The 22,109-nt window shown below is 41.7% G+C and overlaps 1 protein-coding gene across 1 annotated transcript in view; it reads right to left on the minus strand.

The window, feature by feature from the left end:
• Nucleotides 1–22,109, minus strand: part of PRKCH (protein kinase C eta) — a 218,702-nt gene that overhangs the window by 86,216 nt on the left and 110,377 nt on the right. The window contains exons 3-9 of the mRNA XM_012777648.2: nucleotides 21,578–21,728; nucleotides 18,739–18,773; nucleotides 15,500–15,588; nucleotides 13,785–13,914; nucleotides 11,080–11,207; nucleotides 7,486–7,629; nucleotides 7,144–7,317 (exon numbers count right to left, since the gene is read on the minus strand). Of these exons, the coding sequence (XP_012633102.1) occupies nucleotides 7,144–7,317; nucleotides 7,486–7,629; nucleotides 11,080–11,207; nucleotides 13,785–13,914; nucleotides 15,500–15,588; nucleotides 18,739–18,773; nucleotides 21,578–21,728 (851 nt within the window). The remainder of the gene's footprint in view (nucleotides 1–7,143; nucleotides 7,318–7,485; nucleotides 7,630–11,079; nucleotides 11,208–13,784; nucleotides 13,915–15,499; nucleotides 15,589–18,738; nucleotides 18,774–21,577; nucleotides 21,729–22,109) is intronic.

Below are 22,109 nucleotides of genomic sequence, written 5' to 3' on the forward strand. Positions count from 1 at the left end.
AGGAGTGTGAAGTGAATCTAGCCTGAAAAGGGAGAGTCAGGGAGGCAGCATTTACTGGGCCTACACCCCAGGTCCTGAGAGACCCAGGGCCCTCCCTGACTTAATAATAGCTTATTCCTCCCACCCTGTTGTTAAAGAAATATAATCATATTATTAAATTTGGTAAACAGAAGAAAAAAAAAACACATGCATAATTCTACTACCTTAACACAGTTCCTAAGAGTATACTGGCATAATTTTATGCCAGTCTTTTTTTTTGGGGGGGGGGGGAGCAGGTAGGAGGTAGGTTTGCCAATTCATTGTCTTGGGTGGAACCTGATATGGATATGTACTGCTTATCATCAAAAATTCTGTATTATTTCCTAGGCTCTAACTTCCAGTTCCATCATTTTCTGTGTTAGATTTTGGGCAAATGACTTAACTCCTCAGAGTTTCACTTCACCACTTGAAAAAATGAAGATAATAACTATACCTATCTTAACCTATCTTATAAGGATGTTAGAAGAATTGTATGCAATAAAAAATACATATTGGGTGTTCATACCTGTGTCTGACATAATTTAACTGTTTAATATACAATTATCTCTTTACTGGCTGAAAATCCTCATCTAATAGTATGTTATTTAAATATACCCTATTGCTGAATGTTGGAGTTGTTTCTAATATATTCCTATTATAAATACTGCACAAAGCCAAAGAAATCTTGACCAAAAATAACAAAACTGATGGTATCATTATACCTGATTTCAAAAATATACTACAAAGCTACACTAATTAAAAGAGTATGTTTATGGCACAAAAACAGACACACAGACCAATAGAATAGAATACAGAGCTCAGAAAGAAATCCACATGTTTATAATCAACTGATTTTTGACAAAGATGCCAAGAGCACATAACAGAGAAAGGGCAGTTTCTTCAGTAAAATGGTATCGAGAAAAGTAGATAACCACATGCAGAAGAATGAAATTAGACCCTCATCTCACACCAGATACAAAAACCACCTCAAAGTGGATTAAAGACTTAAAGGTAAGACTTGAAACTGTAAAAGTACTAGAAGAAATCTGAGGGGAAAAAGCTCTATGACATTGGTTTGAGCAATGATTTTTTTTTTAATACTGTAACTTATTGAATATAGCCTCTTTGTTGTGGTATCAGATATTGTTCATTCTAACTTTTTTTTTATATGACCTCCAAAGCACAAGCAACAAAAGCAAAAACAGACAAATGAAATTATATCAAACTAAAAAGCTTCTGCACAGCAAAGGAAAATATCAACAGAGTGAAGACAAAACCTATGGAATGGGAGAAAATATTTGTAAACCACACATCTGAATGCGGGTTCAATATCCAAAACATATAAGAAGCTTGAACAACTCAATAGTAAGAAAACAAATAACCCAATTTAAAAATGGGCAAAGGACCTGAACATACATTTCTCAAAAAAAGACATGAAAGTGGCCAACAGATACAGGAAAAAAACACTCAACACCAGTAATCATCAGAAAAATGCAAATTAAAATCACAGTGAGATTTCACCTTACACTTGTCTGAACGACCACTATCAAAAAGATGAAAGGTTATCAGTACGTTGAAGAGATATCTGCACTCTCATGATTACTGCACCATTGTTCACAAGAGCCAAGATACAGAATCAACCTAAGTGTTCAACAATGGATGAATGGACAAAGAAAACGTGGAACGTATACATAACAGAATACTATTCAGCCTTAAAAACAAAAAAGGAAATCCTGTCATTTGCAACGTGGATGAGCCTGGAGGACATTATATTATTATGAGAAATAAGCCAGGCAAAGAAAGACAAATACTGCATGATCTCACTTACATGTGGCATTTAAAAAAGTTGAACACATAAAGGCAGAGAGTAGAATGGTGGCTATCAGAGGCCAGAGGGGAGGGGGGGAGAAGATTAAAGAGATGTTGGTCAAAAAACAAGTAAAAATAAATAAATAATGAACTAAAAATTAAACATCTTTACACACAGCATTTATGTTTTTCTTTTTTTTTCTACTTATAGCCCCTCAACAGAATATGCCATTCTTTATATTATTTTCATAGGCTAGATTATCAGAAATTAAATCAACAGATCCAACACCATAAACATTTTAATGAATTTTGATACAGATTGTCAAATTATTCACAAACCATTAGGATTTGCAATGCTATCAGAAACGTACGAGAATGCCATTTAACTACATATTTGCAAGCAATTTTTATGAAAAAATCAGGGGGAATAATTTATAGGGTTCATAAACCCACATAGCAAACTTGATAAATTAACTAATGCTTGAAATTTGCTTACTGTTTTCTGTTTGCCAAAAACAAAAGGGGCTCCAAAATCCCTACTTTTTCAGTATTTACTATCCCCTCCATGTGGGGGTCTACGATGGCCACTGGGAGCCCCAGGACATTTTCCTTGGTGTGGGGAAGGAGGAGCTCAGCGCCACAGTGAATTTACTCACTTTTGAGCAGTGCTGCTCGGTGTGCAAAGTACATTCTCTTATCTGACCCTCACGGAGATCCTGCTTTCATTTTAATGATGAGAATTTTAAGGCTCAAAGGAATTTTAGGACTGGCTCAAAGCATTTAGGTGGAGGAAAACAAAGCTAAAACAAAAACTCAGGGCATTCGCTCCCAAGGGCAAATGCTGTGTCCCCATCAGCGGGCTGGAGAGGGGCCAGGACAAACAGAGGTGCCTAAGAAGATGCTGAATCAACCACCTAAATGCGGAATATGACAACACATGGACTGATGGGCCAGAATCAGCCCCACCTAGACTTGAACCTTGTCTGCACCGCGTACAGTCTCAGGGGTCCTCAGCTAGCTACTCCCCTGCTCTGGGCTTCAGAGAGACTGATTCCATGGGGCCGGACGTGAGGACAGTCCCGCTTGTACAAGGGCCTTCATGCTGAAATCATACTTCGCAGATAGCAGGGGAGTGACGCCAACACCACACCTGGGCTCACTCCTAAATTCTTTAGGGGAGACTGTTACAGCTCAGCCCTACACACTCATTAGTATCTCATTTGAGAGGTCGTGGCCTGAAAACCGGGCAGCTAAAAAGTGTAACATCTGCTGTATTTCTCATAGTAACTAACATTTTCTGTTTTCCAGGGTTAATTTTACAACAGTACGTGGGGACAGTCACTGAGGATTTCCGACAGAGGAATGCACAGCTAGCAATGCCATGCATACTGTGGGGTCTGACACCTTACAAACTTGAAACAAACCATAAACTACAGCAAAATGAAACTTATATGCCTCTATCTCAGCAAGAGAAAAACTCACTTGATTCTTTTAAGTTGGTTCCCACCACTTCATTTATCATTGAGACCTAAAGCTAAGGGAAAATTCCCTTTATCCTTTGCTTTGGATGCTCTGGAGGTATGCACTACAATACACACATTTAAACTCTAATGGGAGTTTTCAAGTTTTTCATTTCTCTGGTAGAAATAGTAACTTTGCAGTAACGACTGCCACCTCGTGGCCAAACATAAAACTTTCACCAGAAAAAAAACAGATTTCACCCATGCTAATGAAGACTTCGGCTGCCAAACACTGGGAATCCCGTGTGGTCACTAAAAGTTTTGGTGTACTGTACAGTTTATATATTTTTCTGGAAAATTATGTTGTTATATGATATATTCACTGGGCTCCAAATCTGTTCCAAGTTAATTTTTTGTCCTACTCTACCACAGCACAATCTAATTGCTGATGAGACCTTTGACTGCTTACGTAGAATCACAGGAATTTCCTTTTTGTACATGAAATTCCCTTGGAGTTGGTACAAGACACTTCTTTATTTGCTTCATCAGTAGCAACTTTGAATGACAGCCACTGCATGACCAGACTGGCCTCACTAAATATAATACCAGTCAACTGCTTGACCCAAAGGTTACCAGCTGGTTAAGATTATCTAACCTAATGTCATAGGAAACCATCCGATCTTTGGCTCAGGCTGAGAAGGCAATCTGAGCGGTAACCAGGCTCTGCTGCTTGACTCACGGTGCTCATGGTGGTATAAATATTTAGGAGGCTGGAGCTTAAAATCCACTCAGGCAGCCAGCATCTTCTACCAGTATCCTCTCAAGCCCTGAGCTGTAACCCCACTCCTCTCCAAGAAAACAGCCGGGTGAGGGCAGGGGAAGGGCTTTATGTTGGCAAAGCGCAGGGGAAAGGGCAGGAAACGGTTTCAAGGCTCCGGCAGGCAGCAGTGTAGGGCAGGAAGAACCGGAGCTCCAGAGCAACCAAGGCCCTGCAGACAGATGGAAAGCCGAGAATCAGGGCAAGGTGGCAGGGCTCCACGGCTGCCAGGAGCCACTGAGGCTGGATGAGGAGGAGGGGTAGGCGCAGGGAGCCCAGACCCTGACAGGAAGGGAGGAGTGCAAGGGGAGAGGGCCTAGGAGTCACTGGCTGCCTCCCCAGTTCCCTCCGATATGCGTGGGCAGCGCGGGAGTGCACGCCGCGCACCTCTTCAACACATCCTCCAGTCTCCCGGCCCCCAGTCAGAGAAATGCAAATTCCAACTTCAAACATAGCATTTTAAAATCTTTCAGATTATCAAAATGACAGCATATCATGACAAGAGGGTGGAGGAAACAGGCCTTCTCACTCAAGCTTTGGGAGTGTGAATCGAGAAAACGTGGCACACAGCCAGTGGTTAAGAAGCCTGCTTGGACTCTGCAGTCAGACTGCCTGCCTTCAAAACCTGCTCTGCCACTTAGGAGCTAAACTTCTTTGTGCCTCAGTTTCCTCATCTGTAAAATGGGGTGATGATTAACAGAACTTACTTCGCAGGGTTATAGTAAGGAGTCAATGAGGTAACAAACACAAAGCACTTAGAAAAATGCCTGACATATAGGCAATAAAGTGTTACTTATCTTTAAACACAATGGGGGTGAGGGGCAATTGGGCTCAATCGAAATGTGAAACGCACACAGCCTTTGACCAAGCACTACTACTTCTAATAACGTATCATATAGAAAATATCAGCACAAGCATGCAAAGATAAAAGTACAAGGAGACTTGCTGCAACACTGATTGAAATAAAAGACTAGGTACACTAAAATATATAGCGATAGAGAACAAGTTAAATTTATTGTGGCATGTTCTTCAAATAGAAAACTATGCAGCCATTAAAATGAGGCATCTAAGTGTGTACAAATATGAAACACTTCCCAAGATATGCTATTATGTTTATTTTTTTAATAAGGTATAGAATCATAGGCAAAATACACTACCATTTGTTTCTTAGATAAATATGTACACATATATATGATGTGTAAAAAAATTCTCTGAAAGGTTACAAATGAAATTAGTAAGAACTCTTTCTTTCAGAGAAAGGGTATGGATATTTGGAGGATGTTTATATTACCTATTATAAGAAATTAGTTTTTTACAGTCAAAAAATGCAATATCTGTCATTCCTCTGTTTCAATTTCTTCCACAACTTTCCATTGCTTCTAGGACTAAAATCCAAACCCCTTAACGCATCCCGCAAGGCTCTTCCTGGCCTGGCCCTGGTCCACCTCTCAGCCTCTGTTCTCACCAGGCCCCTCTACACACCACACGTGCTGAGCTGTCTTTGCACCTTACGTTCATTTCACCACCAGACCTATGTGTGTGCTGTTGACCCCATATAGCATCTTCAGCTTCATTCTCTTTGCCTAACTAATTCTAATTCAGCCTTCTGGTTCCAGCTTAGCTGCTACCTTCCCTAGAAATGTACTGCCAGCATCCCTGCAGGTCAGATGCCCTGATCCTGCCCCCCCCCCGAAACTTTCTATGTCCCTGATGGTGGCATAGTCCAGGGTCATGCCCAGAATGCCTGCTGACAGCAAGAAGATCCTGACACATTTGTGGCAGACCTTCTTGGTGTCTTCTCAGGAACCGTTTTTCCTTTTCACTGATACAAGAAGCCCAGTTTTGGTCTAAATGGGCAGCAGAATGCCCTGTCCCAGGATATGAATCAAAGATGGCGCAACACAATCATGGTATGCCAGCTGATCCTGGCTAGATACTTGTTCTTCCAGCCTCCCTTGCTGCTAAGAGCAGTTGATCCCAGTCTAGGAAATACCTTTTCTCCCTGACAAAAGGACAGTGGCCCATGCAGCCCTTCGGCCTCTGAGCCTTTGGATGATGTCATATCAATGTGTGATATCTAAGGCCACAGCAAATACCCTGAGACCCCAAGGGAAAGACATGCCCAGTATCACTGAGCAAGGAATCCATCCTAGCATTGTTACTACCAGATTTCTCATTATGGGAAACAAGAAAAAAGTTTGTACTAATGAACTAAACCAGCCCTTTCTGTTTATTGTTTAAAACGGGAGTCCCTAACCTTTTTGGCACCAGGGACTGGTTTCATGAAAGACAGTTTTTCCAGAGATGGGGTGGGGGGCCTAGGGGCAAGGCAGGGTAGGGAGGCAGAGTTCAGGCGGTGATGTGCAGCCCTGTTATCCTAACAGGCCATGGACCAATACTGAGCCATGGCCCAGGGGTTGGGGACCATAGGTTTAAACCACTGTTGGTCAAGTATGCCATTAACTGCAGTCAGAAGGAGTCCTAAATGCACACCATTACAAGGAAGACAGATTCAAATCCTAAGACCAGTCCATAGTATCCAGCAAAGTGTCTTCATTTAAGGCTAAGAACAATGCCTTGGGATGTTTCAAATCAAGGTGCCCTCTCTGGGTCCTCTCAGACTCCTCTTCTGAACTCTCGTGTCCAGATCAGAACCAGTCCAGAATTTAGAAGCACAGTCATGGCCAAATTCACCAAGATAATCAGCCGATGACATTTCCTCTATTCTTAGACTTCTGTAACCTTCACTCACCTTCACTTCACCTGACGAAGCTCATGTGTGAAGACCCTTTCTAATTCTAGGACACACAACCCTCAAGGTGATCCTTCCCCAGGACAGCATGAAGGAAGGGGTGAATTCATTAGCTTCAATTTTTCCCAGAGATGGTCAGAAGTCGCCAGTACCTTTATATAACCCTACCTTGGAGGCCCACCCCAAAAAAGTCTCTGCTATTGGACTTTATGAAGTCTTCAACATCTTAGGGTCTCAACTCTTTAAGAAATGAGGACACTGAGGTAGTGAGTGTAAGTCACACTTACAGGGGTCTGAAAGCAGCAGAACAACTGGGTGAGGAAGGGGTGATTGCGGGCCAGAGACAGGATCCTTTTCTCCGTCATTGTACATTCCACATCGTCATCCTGCAGGATCACGTCCTTCTTTAGAATCTTCACGGCATAGAGGTCTCCCGTTTCTTTTATTCTTGCAAGCATCACCTGTGGCGAAGCAAAAGGAGGGAGCGTGAGGGCATTCTCTTGGGTGCTTAAGGCGTGGGCACACAAGAGAAGAGAGCGACCAGCACATGAGACATGTGCATGTGTATACACACACGACATACACATTACATGCTTACTCCCACCCCAGCAGTTAGAGCCCCGACTCACCTTCCCAAAACTCCCCTTCCCCAGCACTCGGATGAACTCGAAGTTGTCAATACCAAGGCGGCTGGAAGAATTCACCCCGATCCCATTTCCTTCTTTGCAGCTCTCCTTTCCCTGTCGCCTTAGGGTCGATCTGGAAACGAGTTTCTGCAAAGAATAAGAATACATTTTGTCAGAAATCAGAGTGTGAGCATGAAGCATCTGCGGATGAAGAAGACCCTTTTGAGCTGGGGACAGTCTCAACCCTCCATATAGTATGTAGGGAAAGATCAATTCTGCTTGGCAGATGACCAGGCTCTGCAACTCAGCTTCTGGTCTGTGCTTACTGCTAGTGGACAAAAATCATTTTAAAAGACATCTAAAGCCATGGAGTTAGTTTGCACTCAAATAGAAGTGTACAGAAACACGAATGTTTTCCTCTGGCCCCGGCCCTGACTTTCTTAAGGGCAGTCAGAGTCCGAGAGCGCCACCTAGCGTTCACTTCTTACAAAGCGGTTTTCACATTTGCTCAAGGATCAAGTAGCACTCAGCACCAGGATGCGAATAAAGCAAACGTTTTTTATGTGGTATTTTAAATTATATAAGAGAAATAAAAATTCAATGTAAAAATTTAAGCAATGGCCAAAAGTATAAAGGATAATATTTAAAATACCTAAAATATCATCCATCCTCTTTAAAATATATATAACACATTGATTGCCACACTAGGAAAAAAATTGTTTTCCCCTGGGGCCACAGTGTTTTATTATGAAAATCGAATAAAAACTTTGAAAACAAAACAATCCTTTCTATTTTAATGAAAAATTTATTTTTGATTGTTTTTCTGTAAGTTACATGCAACTTGAAAAATAGTTCATAAGGGTAAAAGTGAAGAGGCGTGTGAGTTATACACACTTCACGAGGCCCCGGGCTCAAAACTAGCATGAGTTAAATGCAAATCATATGGCAGTTAATGTGTTAATTAACACACATACACATGCTTTTATACTTGGTTAATTTTTTTAAAATGTAATCAAATTGTTATTTCATACCACACATATTTAAAAATTTATCTTTAAATATCTTTCAAGAACATGAGTTTTAATGGCTGTTCAATATTCCATTTTATGGTCATATCATAATTTATTAATTCTCTTGCTGTTGGAAATACAGCTCACCTTCCATTTTCACTAATAAATAACCCCATAGTGAACATAATGCAAATCTTCAAAACAGGATAATTAAGAGTTCAGGCTCTGGGCTGGACACGGTGGCTCATGGCTGTAATCCTAGCACCTTAGGAGGCCAAGGCAGGAGGATTGCTTGAGGCCAGGAGTTTGAGGCCAGCCTGAGCAACATAGCAAGACTCCATCTTTATAAAAAAAAGTTAAAAATTAGCTACGCATCATGGCTTGAGCCTGTAGTCCCAGCTACTCAGAAGGCCATGGCAGGAGGATCACTTGAGCCCAAGAGTTTGAGGTTGCAGTGAGCTATGATGATGCCATTGTACTCTAACCCAGGTGATAGAGTGAGACCCTGTCTCAAAAGATAAAAGAAAAGAAAAAAGTTCAGGCTCTGAAGCAAGCTGTCTGGATTCAAATAACAGCTCTGGAACCTAGCCTGTGACTTTGAGCAAGTTACCTACTCAGCCTTTCCCTGCCTCAGTTTCCTCTCCTGACAACAGAGGGGTTTATAGGATCTACCACATGAGTTACTAGGAGGAGTAAATGAACAAGTACACATAAAGCACTTAGATTGGTGCTAATCTGGCACATTCAATACACTTAGTCTGTGTTGTCATTATCATCATCTATTTCCTTAAGATAACTTCCTGCAAATGGAATTCCTTGTGCTAAAGTGTTAATTTTGAAGACTTCTGACACATAGCCAACTTGCCCTCTATGAAGACTGACCAATTTACACTCCCACCAGCATAGTTCATTCCAGTTTCACCACAGCAAATGAGAAGTATGTGTGGCCGCCTCAATCAACTATCTAACCCCATCCACTGGGTATGTCACCTAAAGACAAGGCGATTTTTTGCAGATGTCCATCTTGAGACATTTATAGCACAAGCTACCACTAGACAACAGATCAAAAGTCTAACATCCTGGAGCTTTTGACCTATTTAGTAAAAAAAAAGCTATTCTAGGGCAATTTCTGGGTAATGTTTGCAATAAACCAACCATGCAACAGCCTGAAACTGCAAAGATCTTACTTACTTTAACCCAATAAAACAGCAATAGCAAGATATAAAATGGATCATCTTAAAAATCCAAAGGTTTTAACAGTTTCTTTCTAGATCCTCATCATAAATCTTTGAAGAATAGAAAAGCTGCGCCAACTTGAATTTCACTTCTTCCACTTAAATACTTCCCCTGCTCAGGCTGGAACTGGCTAGAAAACTCTAAGCCAGTTTCTCATCTTCTTTTAACCTAGTCTTCCCTTTGACAGACTTAAAATTCTCTTTCTTTTAGGTGTTATACTGCCAAGTAGCAGATAATTTTGGCTTTCCTACTATTAAATATAATATTAAAGATACTTGGTTCCAATGACAAGTGACATTGCCCGTTCTTAAAGATTGTGCCACATGGCCCATCCTACTCCCACCATATCTTAGAGGCCCTGGCTCAGGCTGAAATCCTTAATCTCTGCTTTTCAGGAATAGCTGTCCCATACATTAGAAATCCCCTTCACTGTACTAGCACCCTGCCTGCCCACCCTCAAGATAGGCCTGATGGACTTTTCCAGTGCCTTCCTGAAATCAAGAAACACAATTTCAGTAAAAGTCCCCATTCTATTGGGCAGGAAACCTTTCAGTAAAAAGGAAATGAAGTGGCTGCTGCTGACATTTTCTGAATTAAACAAGAACCTCATGCTGATTGCACTTCCCTTCCTTAGTGGCCAGGGATTATTTAACAGTTAAGTCTAGAATTTTCCTGACCCAGACATCAAGCTATACTTTTCAGATGCCACGGCCACAATCCGGGCCATTCCCAGCTCTCTGCAGGTCCTGGCCAGGAAGGCAACAATAAGACACAGGCCCAGGAAGTGACCAGGACCCTAACGGACAACAGCAGGTAGAGGTCATTCGGGGAGGGCGCATGACAAAAACATATCCACGGCAACTGCTACAACTCCACCCACTCCTGAGAGGCCAGAGGAAGGAACTCCTGTCCTTGCTGAATGGAAGAGATAAACTCACAATCCATAAACAAATACTGCAGAACCGTTAGATTCCAAGGCTGCAGAGAACCTGAGAGATCTCCAAGTTGAACCCCTTTAGAGATGAGAGAGCGGAGGCCCAAAGATACTGGTCAACTCTCCCGCCTGGTCCCCAGCCAGGAGCATAATCCAGGCCTCTGGGTTGCAGGCGTTCACCAGAACACACCGACAGGAAGCTGATTAAGAAAAAAAGACCAAATATTCTTCTCCTGCTTAATTCTTGTAATATAACTGTACATAGAATCTTATTTGTGGAACAAACTGCTCTTAAAAATGCAACAAATCTGTTTATTGTATTGGCTGAGAGTAGGAACTTTGATGATGCTCTCATTTGGCCTCACCGCATCTGAACAACCTCTAAATTATGATATATGAAGAAAAGCGAAGTCTCACCGAGGTTGGAGAAATGTTTCCGGGTTGGAGACCCATCCCTGCCAGGGTCTTGGCTAGCTCCACTGCATTTACCCCACAGTTAGGGGCCACGTTTGCTTGACACCGAATGTGTACATTCATTTTACATACTAGAAGGAAGAGGAAAACAGAGTCCATGTTCAGAGAGGATCCAAGCCGACATGTGCTGCAACAGAAAACATTAATAACCTGAAAGATTATGGAAGAGAAATTATACAGGCTGAGCAATGTCATTTTCTCATAAAATTAAACTCACACTCATAACAATGCCTGATATGTTATCTATTTCGATTTTGTACAGAAGCAGAAAGCTTGGCATACTAAAGAATAATAGATTTCAAAGACATGTTTTTCACCGTGACTTGATGAAACGCATTTATCTAAATTACACATAACAGCCGCTGCTGATTTAATATGATCCAATATAAAGATTAAAACGTTCACCATAGTGACAATTCACAGGCAATTAAATAACAAAGAATCTTGTCAACTGTGTTCTTTCCCTTCTATCTTTCAACAGTGAAATAAAAGGTAGCAGTCTAAATGCCATATATAGATCACTGTTCGAACAGGATGGAAATGGTATTTCTAAGAGAAAAACCTCTGCATGAAGCTTTCTTTCTGACTGTTGTTGCGGTTGGGCAGCCCTCCCGGCACAGAGACAGGCATCCTGTGGGGCTGTGGTTCTCAGTGTTTGCAGCCTGTGGTTCTAACTGCTTCACAGAGGGGAGGTGGGGGGAGAGCAGGCAACTTTTAAAGGTTTTTGAAGGTCAGAGTAAAGGGCAGTTGGAGGAGGTGAGCAAAGCTAGCTAAGCTCCTGTCACAGGGGGAGCTGACTTGGGACAGTGAGGGATCTGAGGTGTCATCAGCAGAAATAAATTTGGGGGCAGTCTCTTGACATGGCCCTGCTGATATGAAGTAAATATGAAACAGTGAGCAACAAATTCCTGCTTTATGGAGTCAGTCCATCTTGAAAGCTGGCACAGATCCAGGTTTTGTGGATCTGTGTTTATGAACTTATGTAATTTACGAGGCCCTCTTTAAGAAAAAGAATACCAAATCAATTAGAAGGCTTGGGAAGGTGCCTTGAGAGGGAGAAGTCCTGAGACTGAAGCTTCATTGGCTTCACAGGAGTCTGCCTCTCTTAGGAAGACCAGCACTGAGACACACGGACCTCTAGCGGCTCATGTGTCTTTCAAAACCACTACGTGTGGACAGGCGTGCTTCACGCCAGTAATCCTAGAACTTTGGGAGGCCAAGGCGGGAGGACTGCTTAAGGCCAGCAGTTCGAGACCAGCCTGAGTATGAGCGAGACCCAGTCTCTACAAAAAAGAGAAAAATTAGCCAGGTGTGGTAGTGCAGGCCTGTAGTCCCAGCTACTCGGGAGGCTGAGGCAAGGAGGATCACTTGAACCCAGGAGTTGGAGGTTGCAGTGACCTATGACGATGCCACATCAGTCTAGCCTGGGTGAAAGAGCAAGACCCTATCTCAAAAAAAAAAAAACCAACAAAACCACCACATGACAGTAACAGCAAAAGTTACTGGAGCTGGATCACTACTCAGCCTCCAGGGACAAGAACAGTAGAGACGAGCCCCACGCACAGCTCTGCACATCAGCAACAACTGTACCAGAGCAGACAGGTGCTTTCACGCTGGAAACCCATACCCAGTGACAAGCGAAGGCCAAGCACACCTGAACCAGAGCCCTAAAGGCTATACATGAGCTGGCTGCTGATTTGGTTATATGAAAAAAGAATTAGTAAGTGGTGTTCGATAGGGAGAGAAGAATTTTCGCTTCTTAGAGACAAGTGACTGATCCCTTTTAATTGACAGAAGCAGGTTTGGTAAGTCCAGGCAGTCAACGGAAGTGGTCCGGTTGCACTCATGCCAACTCTCCCTTCCTCATCCTCCTCCTCACTGGTGACTCAGGATGTGTCTGGTAAGGCTTCAGGTGCACGCCACAGCAGCCAGAGCATTCCATCTCAGTGGTCAACAGTGCCCAACTCCTAACAGGACAGGGATCAGCCCTCACCCCCTCAGACTTTGCTAAGGCAAAGGCTCCAAAGTCTGGTCCCACTGGGCATCGTTAGTGAGATGCAAGCCCACGACCGGAGCTTTAGTGTCCTTCCCTCCACCCACGCCTCCAATCTCTATCAGGGCGCTCTTTCGGGAGTCCCAGGGAAGTTCTCTTTATACTGCGACAATTCAATCCTGCTTCATTCTGGTGAGGGTAATCAGACATTGCTCCCATCAGTTCTTACTCTTAATCCAACCTTCTTGTTGGCTCATCTTACCTTCTACCATCTTCCATTCTGGACACCAAGTACGGATCAGGAAGTGTGTATTTTAAATTATATTATATTAAATATTTTAATGCACAATCTAAATTTAATGCATATTTTAATTCACATTAAAATACACACTGCCTGATCTGTACTTGGTAGCTGGCTAGCTAGAAGGATCACTGAACTTAACATTTGACTTAATGTTCTATGGTTAAGAAATCTGGAGACTGGACATAGTTCTCTTTACATGCCTGACATAAAAATATAACACTGCTAAGAAACTAATTTACAACATATGTAAAACTATCAGTCCTAGGTCAGATTCTGAGAATCTGGAATTCCAAAAGCATGTGGCACGGTGTTCCCATGACGAAGTGGGTACCCGGCACCTCAGCGTCTCACTTTTACACTGAAGTCCTTGTCTCATTATCCCCCAGAGCAGCGAGCCACAGTGGTCGCAGAACGTTGGCACTTTGTAGTTGTGGATGCTGAATTTGTGTGGGATGTTGATTCCGAACCTCTGTTCGGCAACCTGTAAAAAAGAAGCAAAGGAATAAGAGCCAAAATTTCATGGCAACATCTTTTGTAAAAAAAAAAAAAAAAAAAAAAAAAAAACTGTAATAGGAACCCACCAAATGCAGAGTGTCACTATGACACCGGAGCTGGGTAGATCATTTTACCGCACTCAGCCCTGATTAATTACCGAGGTCTTACTAACCAGGCTGAAGCACATTCTCTAATGGAAAAGACAAGATAAGATAGAGATGTGGGGTGCCTATTGGATCATTCACTCTTTTGGGAGATAAATGAAATTAAGATTTTCATTTCATCTTTTATATTCAGGCTGTATATATCTCTCCTTGCCAATTACCTCATACCCATGTCTATTTCCTAGAACCTTTGACTTCAGAATTAAATAGCTCTTTTATACACTATATACCCTTGCAACCATGACAAGTTCTTCTGCATATCATGTCATGGGGGGGCAGGGGGGGAGAGAAGAAAGCACTCAGAAGACATGGAAGCACAGAAGGAATTCATTCCAAAGTGACAATAAAGTGGCTACTTATTCAGCCCTTTCAGCCTTTGCCTGGCATTTGCATTCTGATAATCTAAGCGCAATGATTCTGCTTCAATCTCATAGTTTCCAGCAAATAATTATCCTAGGCATATGCTCTACAGTCTACATCATGATTTCAAGCAATAAAACAGACCCACATATGATAAGGAGTAGGGCAGTTATTACTCCTCCTGAAACTTTTCTGGACTCTTTCTCATAAAAATTGTGGGTCATACCTCTATGCGTAGCTCTATTATTCTTTAGCGAGCTGTATATATACTGTAAAGAACCACTGAGTTCCACAGTCAGACTTTCCAATGCATCTGCAAATCCACTGCTAATTGTCAGCAATATTCCATCTGCTTTCCACCTCCAGAATCTAAAACGTATGCCTATCGCAGCTGAACGCAATGCGAGTGGCAAGAATGAAGTTCAAGCTCAAACGTGCAGATAAACATCCTCCCTGAAATTTCTTAAGAGGCTGGAGAAGACCAACAGCCTCTTTACTTAGGAAGCACAATTTACACTCAATGACACACTTGTCACATCGATTCTATCTTGTTTAACCCCGACAAAAACTGTGCAAGGTAAGTATTGATCCTGTTTTAAGACCGAGGCAAAGAGAGATGTGGGCCTTGCCTGAGCTCAGAGAGCTGATGGAGGCTGGATTTGACATTCCAATCCAGGCTGTTAGATGCCAAGCTCAGGGTTCTTTTTACTTCACCAAACCTCTCCCCAAATTTGTAGAACTGATCCACATAGCGTATACCCATTTGACTGCTAATGGGGTCCTTGCAAGGAGAGGTCATGCTACACAAGTGCAGAAAGACAAATTTCATAATACCAAAAAAGGAGAGAAATTTCAATTCTATAATAATACCACTGCGCACCATGGGCTCCAAGGAACGTGGGAGGGAAGTTTGGGGGAGCGATCAGGAGGGAGGCAGAGGTGGGGAGGGAGGAAGGGAAAGCACATACACAAACACACACACACACACACACACACACACACACACACACACACACACATTTAATCAGCAAACTGCTATCTTCTTACCTTTGAATCCACTTTGTTAATATTGTTTTGGCAAGTACAGGCTGTAACAATTAGATGATGGCAACGTTTATGGACGACACAGGTGCACACTAGGAAATTAAATCCAGCAATTATACAATTATCAGAGGCTCCCAGTCCAGCCAGTTACAGCAGAGTCAACAAGGGCTGAACCGTACCACCGTGACTGGCCGTGGATGTCTGGCCCACAGGATGGCAACCAGCCCTCCCGTCCTTCCTATTTTCTTTGCTACGATCCTAAGACAGGCCTTTGCTCAGGCTCAAACTACCTGTCATCAAGTCCTGAGCTTATTTCCTCCTTCCTGACTTTACTCCATCCCATACCCACAACCAGAGGACTCTTCCTACAGTATGATTCTGGTCAATTCTGTCTCCTGATCAAAAACCTTCAATGGCGTCTCACTGCCCATCAACAGAGTTCAAATTTCCCAAGCAGGTTTCAGGTCCTCCAGAGGCTACCCCAAGCTACCTGTCACCTTTCTTCTATGGGATTTACTTGTCCCCATAAAAACTGCACTAGCTGCTTTTCCTGGAACAAGTATCCACCCTCCCTATACACTGCCGATGGCCTTCCTTATCTATAGGATACTCTCTTTGCCAATCAACTAAATCTCAAGTTTATGACAAGATGCAACTCAAAAGATGTCTCTTCTGTGAAAATACCCACCCCTAACCCCTTATAGATTGAAACCATCTGGCTCTCCTCTGATCTCCCACACCCTTAGCCCTGCCCCCTTCAAACCTTCCTGCAGGGCCCTCAAAATTCCCACATAATGCCTTGAGCAGAGGCGGCATTCAACAGATATCTGCCCATCTCAATAACCTTTATTTTAATTTCATTTAGATAACTGACATAGCACAGATAAGAGTTGAGCTTGTCAGTCACTAAAGGATAAATGCATACAAGAAGCAGTACTAAAATATACATCATTTTAAGATCTTTCAAGACATGTGGAAGGTTCCAGGCAAAGACAGGTCACATATCAGCAAATAGCACTATATGTGAAAACAAATCTAGCTTTCATCAGATTGAATTCTCAGGAGAACCAAAAGAATGTGCCCAGAGAACTCTTTTTTACATGAGAGGATCTCAAAACCATCCTTCACACAGAAAGACCTTATTTTTTGAGGCACTGAGTTTTTTTCTCAGTTAGCCTGGCTAGAGGCTTATCAAATTGATTTTGGATTTTTCTTCTTTCCTTATATATAAATTTAATGCTATAAATTTCCATCTGAGCACTGCCTTGCTACATCCTACATATTTTTATGAATTATATTTTCATTCCCATTTGGTTCGAAATGTTTTTCATATTCTCTTGAGTCTTCCTCTTTGACTCAGGTGTTACTTTAGAATGTGTTTTTTAATCTTCAAATATTTGGAGGTTTTCCCACTATCTTTCTGTTATTGATTTCTAGTTTAATGTCGTAGTGATCTAAGAAGATACTTTTTATGATTTCTGTTCTTTTAAATTTGTTAAGATGTGTTTTATGGCCCAGAATATGGCCTATGTTGGTAAATGTTCCTTGTGAGCTTGAGAGGAAATGTGATCTACTACTGTTGGATGGAATCATCTATAAACATCAATTTGACCTAGTTGCAATAATGCTGCTTAGATCAACTATATCCCTGCTGATTTTCTGCCTGCTGAATCTATCAATTACCAAGACATTGAAGTCTCCAACTAAAAGACTGGATTTGTCTATTTCTCCTTGTAGTTCTATCAGTTTGTCTCACCATATTTTGATGCTTGCTGTTAGGTACACACATGTTAAAGATTGTTATGTCTTCCTGGAAAACTGGCCCCTTCATTATTGCCTCTCTTTATCCCTGATAATTTTCCTTGCTCTGAAGTCTGCTTTGTCTGAAATATCTAGTTTGCTTCGGATCAGTGTTAGCAAGGTGTACCTCTCTCCAACCAGGCATTTGGTTTATATCCCTTAGGAAGATGTCAACAGCGAGGTGTCTTCCTATCCCCTGGCTAATAGTCTTGCCAGTTCTTTAAAACACAGGCGACCAATTGAAAATCAGGCCATCAAATACCCTGGCAGTACAGGCCAAAGAGGAAAACAAGTAACAGAGATACATTATAAATTGCACTATTTTAAACTCAAAACTGTAATCTTGCCATTCCGATGTTGAGTTTCTCAGCGTTTCCTGGTGTGTGTAAAATGGGGCCGAGGGCGCTGCAGGGCACAGTGCTGTGCTGGGGCGGCCCGGCCAACAAGCGACACTGATCCTGGCTTGGGAACTGTCCTCTCGTTTGGGGCTGAGATTAATCACATACAGGTCAATTACTGCTATCCTAGGGATTATATATTCATTTTTTTCTAACTCTGAGAACTCAATGGAATTGTTCATACACATTAAAGTCAAAATTAGATCTAAGAGTATGTCTGATTCAGTTTTTCTCCTCCAAGAGAGAAGGTGGGATTTCCTTATGTACATGCAGGGTACCACACTAAGATATGTAGCACCATTTTATCCATCGCCTTCAGAGGGGAAATCAAGACGACAGGTACTATCTGTATAGACCATGTGACAATGCTCAACCTGGAGATAAGGGGCCCAATAAAGGCAAGCCCCACGCGGTCTGGCTAAACCACCTCGGTAAGGGGTCTCCTTGTCTCCTTTTACTCCTTCCATTGTATTTTATTCCAGTCCTGCCATAACACCAGTAAAGTGGTTTCATCTTAGAACTGTGAAAATTACGATAAATTTAATATGTAATAACTTACAAGATCATTAACAGCTTAACTTTGAACATTTCTCACTTCTTTTATTGAAATCAGAAAAATTTTTAAAATACTTGCATAATAGCTTCTATTCCCTAAGCAGGTACAGAAAACAGCATTGTGCTACTTTTCACGCCTGCTGACAATGGGATTGTAAACAAAGAAAATTTACCTTCAACATTTAAGGGTATGTTCACAAAATGGCATTACCTTTCAGTACCTTCATGCTACTGCAGAGACAAAACTTTAAGCAATGAAAACTTTATTAGGTACCCTGGCTTTAGAAATAAAAGCATACCCTTTACACTGTCTAAAATATAGCCAAGATCGAACCAAAACTAAAGAACTGCAACTATATGGGGTTTTCCTCTGACCTACAGAGTTATTTATCATAGTATTAATGGAATGTGTCCTGTTTCCTCTTGGTCTGATCATGTTTTTTAAACATAGGAACAAGATTAAACACAGTTTTAATAATGTTTTCTTACCTTGGCATTGATAACCCTGCTTCCCGAATACTCCCCTGTTGAAGACAATAAAGAATAAAAACTACCATCAGTCAAGTATTTCAGCAATAACACTCCTACAGTCCCCTAGGGAAAACAAACTTTATCCTCTACTCCTTTATGAACGACACAATTTCAGGTTAGAAGCAGAGATGATGTGCTTTTCGAGCCCTTGTTTGTCACCATGAGACACAAGGAAAATTATCTGATGGATCAGACGGCTCCAGGTGATGTAAGTGGGTGGGGGGTGATGACGCCCATCCCACCTACTGCTAGGGCAATGTTCTGAGTCCTCAATAGAATTATAAGCCTCATGTGACTGAGCCTCAGCCTGAAGTTACTCTACCACCTTATTCTCTCTCTCTTACACACACACACACACACACACACACACACACACACAAAGATGTACAGACACGAAGCAGGTACAGACACACGTACAGAAGCACACAGATGAGTCTACGCAGCACCCATCCTTGTCCCTGTGTCCACATCATCCCCAGAGTCCGCAGCCAGGCAGAGGTGCTGCCACAAGATGCTCCTTGGGTCCTCAGCTTCCCCCTCTGTCTCTCCCACATATGTTCTATGGGCTATAGTGATATTATTCTCATTAACAAACGCCACATTAACTATGCTTGTAGGATGTGTTAGGCACTGGGCCAAGCAGCTGATCCATACTATCTCATTTAATCCGCACAAAAAGCCCTGGCAGGCGGCACACATAGTAACAAGGTTAAGATCACTGGCTCTGAAGCCAGAGGGCCTGAGGCTTTGAGCTAGTTTCCTCCTCTTTAAAAGGCAATAATAACAACAGTAGCTACTTCACAAAGTTGGCATGAAGGTAAAAAAAAATTTGATAATGTAAAATGTTTAGAATAATGCTTGACATTTTAAAATGCATGTAACGGTTTATTATATAAGTAAAATAAAATTGTTGTCTCTATTTGGCAAACAAGGAGGCACTGACAGGTTATATAACTCGACTAAGTCACACACCCAGTTGGTGATGAGACTGAACGTCTGCGTCCATACTCTTAACTATATATATGAGATACATAAATCAGTATTTTAAGTGAGACAGTGTGTGTGTGTGTATCAGGGTTCAAGGCTGGTGGGGTGGGGCTGTTTCCTTGCTGGGAAAAATTCAGTAAAATTATCAAATGAGTTTCCATTATGAGTGTTAGTTGAGGTCAGAGGTTGTCACTACAACTGCCTACAGGGGCCAGGCAGGTCCCATAAAAGAGGGAAGCAGAATGGTGTGACATGAAATAAAGTGCAACAGGCAGGTATGACGGCCCCAAGTCAGGCAAACCAGAGAGAGAGGTGGGACTGTGGCTAACCAAAGAGTTCAGACTGCTGCGAAGAGGGGACATGGGCTCAAAGATGCCAGAGCTGTTGATTTTTTCAATTAAAAAAGTAACAGGAATTTTTTCCCACAGACTATAAATGGTATGACACATATCAAACAGCCAGTTTAGGGCCTCAAGTCTCTCTTCTTAATTAAAGATGCCAGAAACACCAACCCTAGATTCTGACTGCTAAAAGGTACAAAATCAGCCAGGTGCGGTAACTCAACACCTGTAATCCTAGCACTTTGGGAGGCCAAGGCAGAGGATCTCTTGAGCTCAAGAGTTCAAGACCAGCCCGAGCAAGAGAAAGACCCCATCTCTGCTAAAAATAGAAAAACTAGCCAGGCGTGGTGGCATGTGCCTATAGTCCCAGCTACTCGGGAGGCTGAGGCAGGAGGACTGCTTGAGTACAGGAGTTTGAGGTTGCTGTGAGCTATGATGATGTCACAGTACTCTACCCTGGGGGACAATGCAAGATTCTGTCTCAAAAAAAGAAAAGAAGAAGAAGAAGAAGAAGAAAAAGATATAGAAGAAGAAGAAAATCCAAAGTAAATACAGAAAACAAAATATAAAGTAATTGATCAATACTCAGAAATTACTTTGAATCAGCCTTCATTAAACGAAACGATTAAAGTTTGCAACAAAAACAAAGATCTCTTTTCATGCTACTAAACTTTTTTTCTCCTTCTCAGATGAGTGTATGCATGCATGTGTGTGAAGTGATATTTCTTTCTTCTTTCCAAACAAATATGCTTTATGTTGCCATGAATTGAAAATAACTGTTGCTTAAATTTATTTTACATTTTAGATTTGCCACCGAGACTGAGACCTAAACTTCAGTTGTATGCCTAGTAAGATATCGCCCCAAATCTCTAGAGTTTTTCTACTTTTAATTATATCAGTTCCTAATTGCCAAGGATTATAGTATATGATCTCTGAAGCCTGTTACATTCCTCTACACCATGAGGCTGAATACTAGTACGTGCTTAGTTTCTTGTAACAACTAATTTCCATAAGTTATCATGTGATTCATGCCTTCTTAAAATAACACTGTTGATTTTTCTTTCATCCCCAGGGGCTGATTATCTAATTTATTGATTATTTATTGAGAGATTAGCTTCTTTCTCTGATTTATGTTATGCTTTTTGATCAGTCATGATTCATTAGCACCATTACCAAAATGATTAGAAAAGAATAATATCTAAACCTTGGATCTGTAAATTTTTTTTTTTTTGTCAGCAAGCAAAAGTCTTATTATGTTTATTATGTTCTATTTAACTGTAAATTATTTAGATTTTCTTTTTTGGCAATATGGATTAAAATTAATGGGTCAACATATTATAATAAGAGAAAAAAAACAGATCCTAAAATAATTGTTAATAATCATGCTTTCTCCTGAGGTTACACATAACCAGAGTAAAGCCCCTATTAGAAAGAGGCTCTAGCAGGCGAGAAGGCAGGGAACCTCTTACCAGATGAACTCTCTGCAGTGAGAGCAGTAGGTGGGCTGCCTCAGGTATGTGGCCATGAACTTGTGTCCGTTGATCTGGTGGACTCGCCTTCGCATAGCCCTTTGGCGCTTCCTGGTAAAATGTTTGAAGATTCGGTCTCTCTGGAGAGTAGCTGTATACGAAAAGGAAGGAAAAAAGAATACTATGTAATGAATTTATAGCTGCACCTCATATGTGAGAAAGTTTGGTAGTTGAAATACTCCCCCAATTTTTTCTTCTTTAAGATATAAACCACCTCCCCCAAATCATCATGCTTTCTTAATGACCTTATTAGGACGCTTACTTTGGGGATTTGTGTTTTCGTTTTTTGAGACAGGGTCTTGCTGTGTCACCTGGGCTGGAGTACAGTGGCATCATTACCATAGCTCACTGCAACCTCAAATTCCTGTGCTCAAGTGATGCCCCTACATCAGCCTCCCTCATAGCTGGGACTATGAGTCTCACTATGTTGCTCAGGCTGGTCTCGAACTCCTGGCCTCAAGCGATCCTCCCA

The sequence above is a fragment of the Microcebus murinus genome, chromosome 6 (assembly GCF_040939455.1).
Source record: "Microcebus murinus isolate Inina chromosome 6, M.murinus_Inina_mat1.0, whole genome shotgun sequence".
In the NCBI taxonomy this organism is placed as follows: domain Eukaryota; kingdom Metazoa; phylum Chordata; class Mammalia; order Primates; family Cheirogaleidae; genus Microcebus; species Microcebus murinus.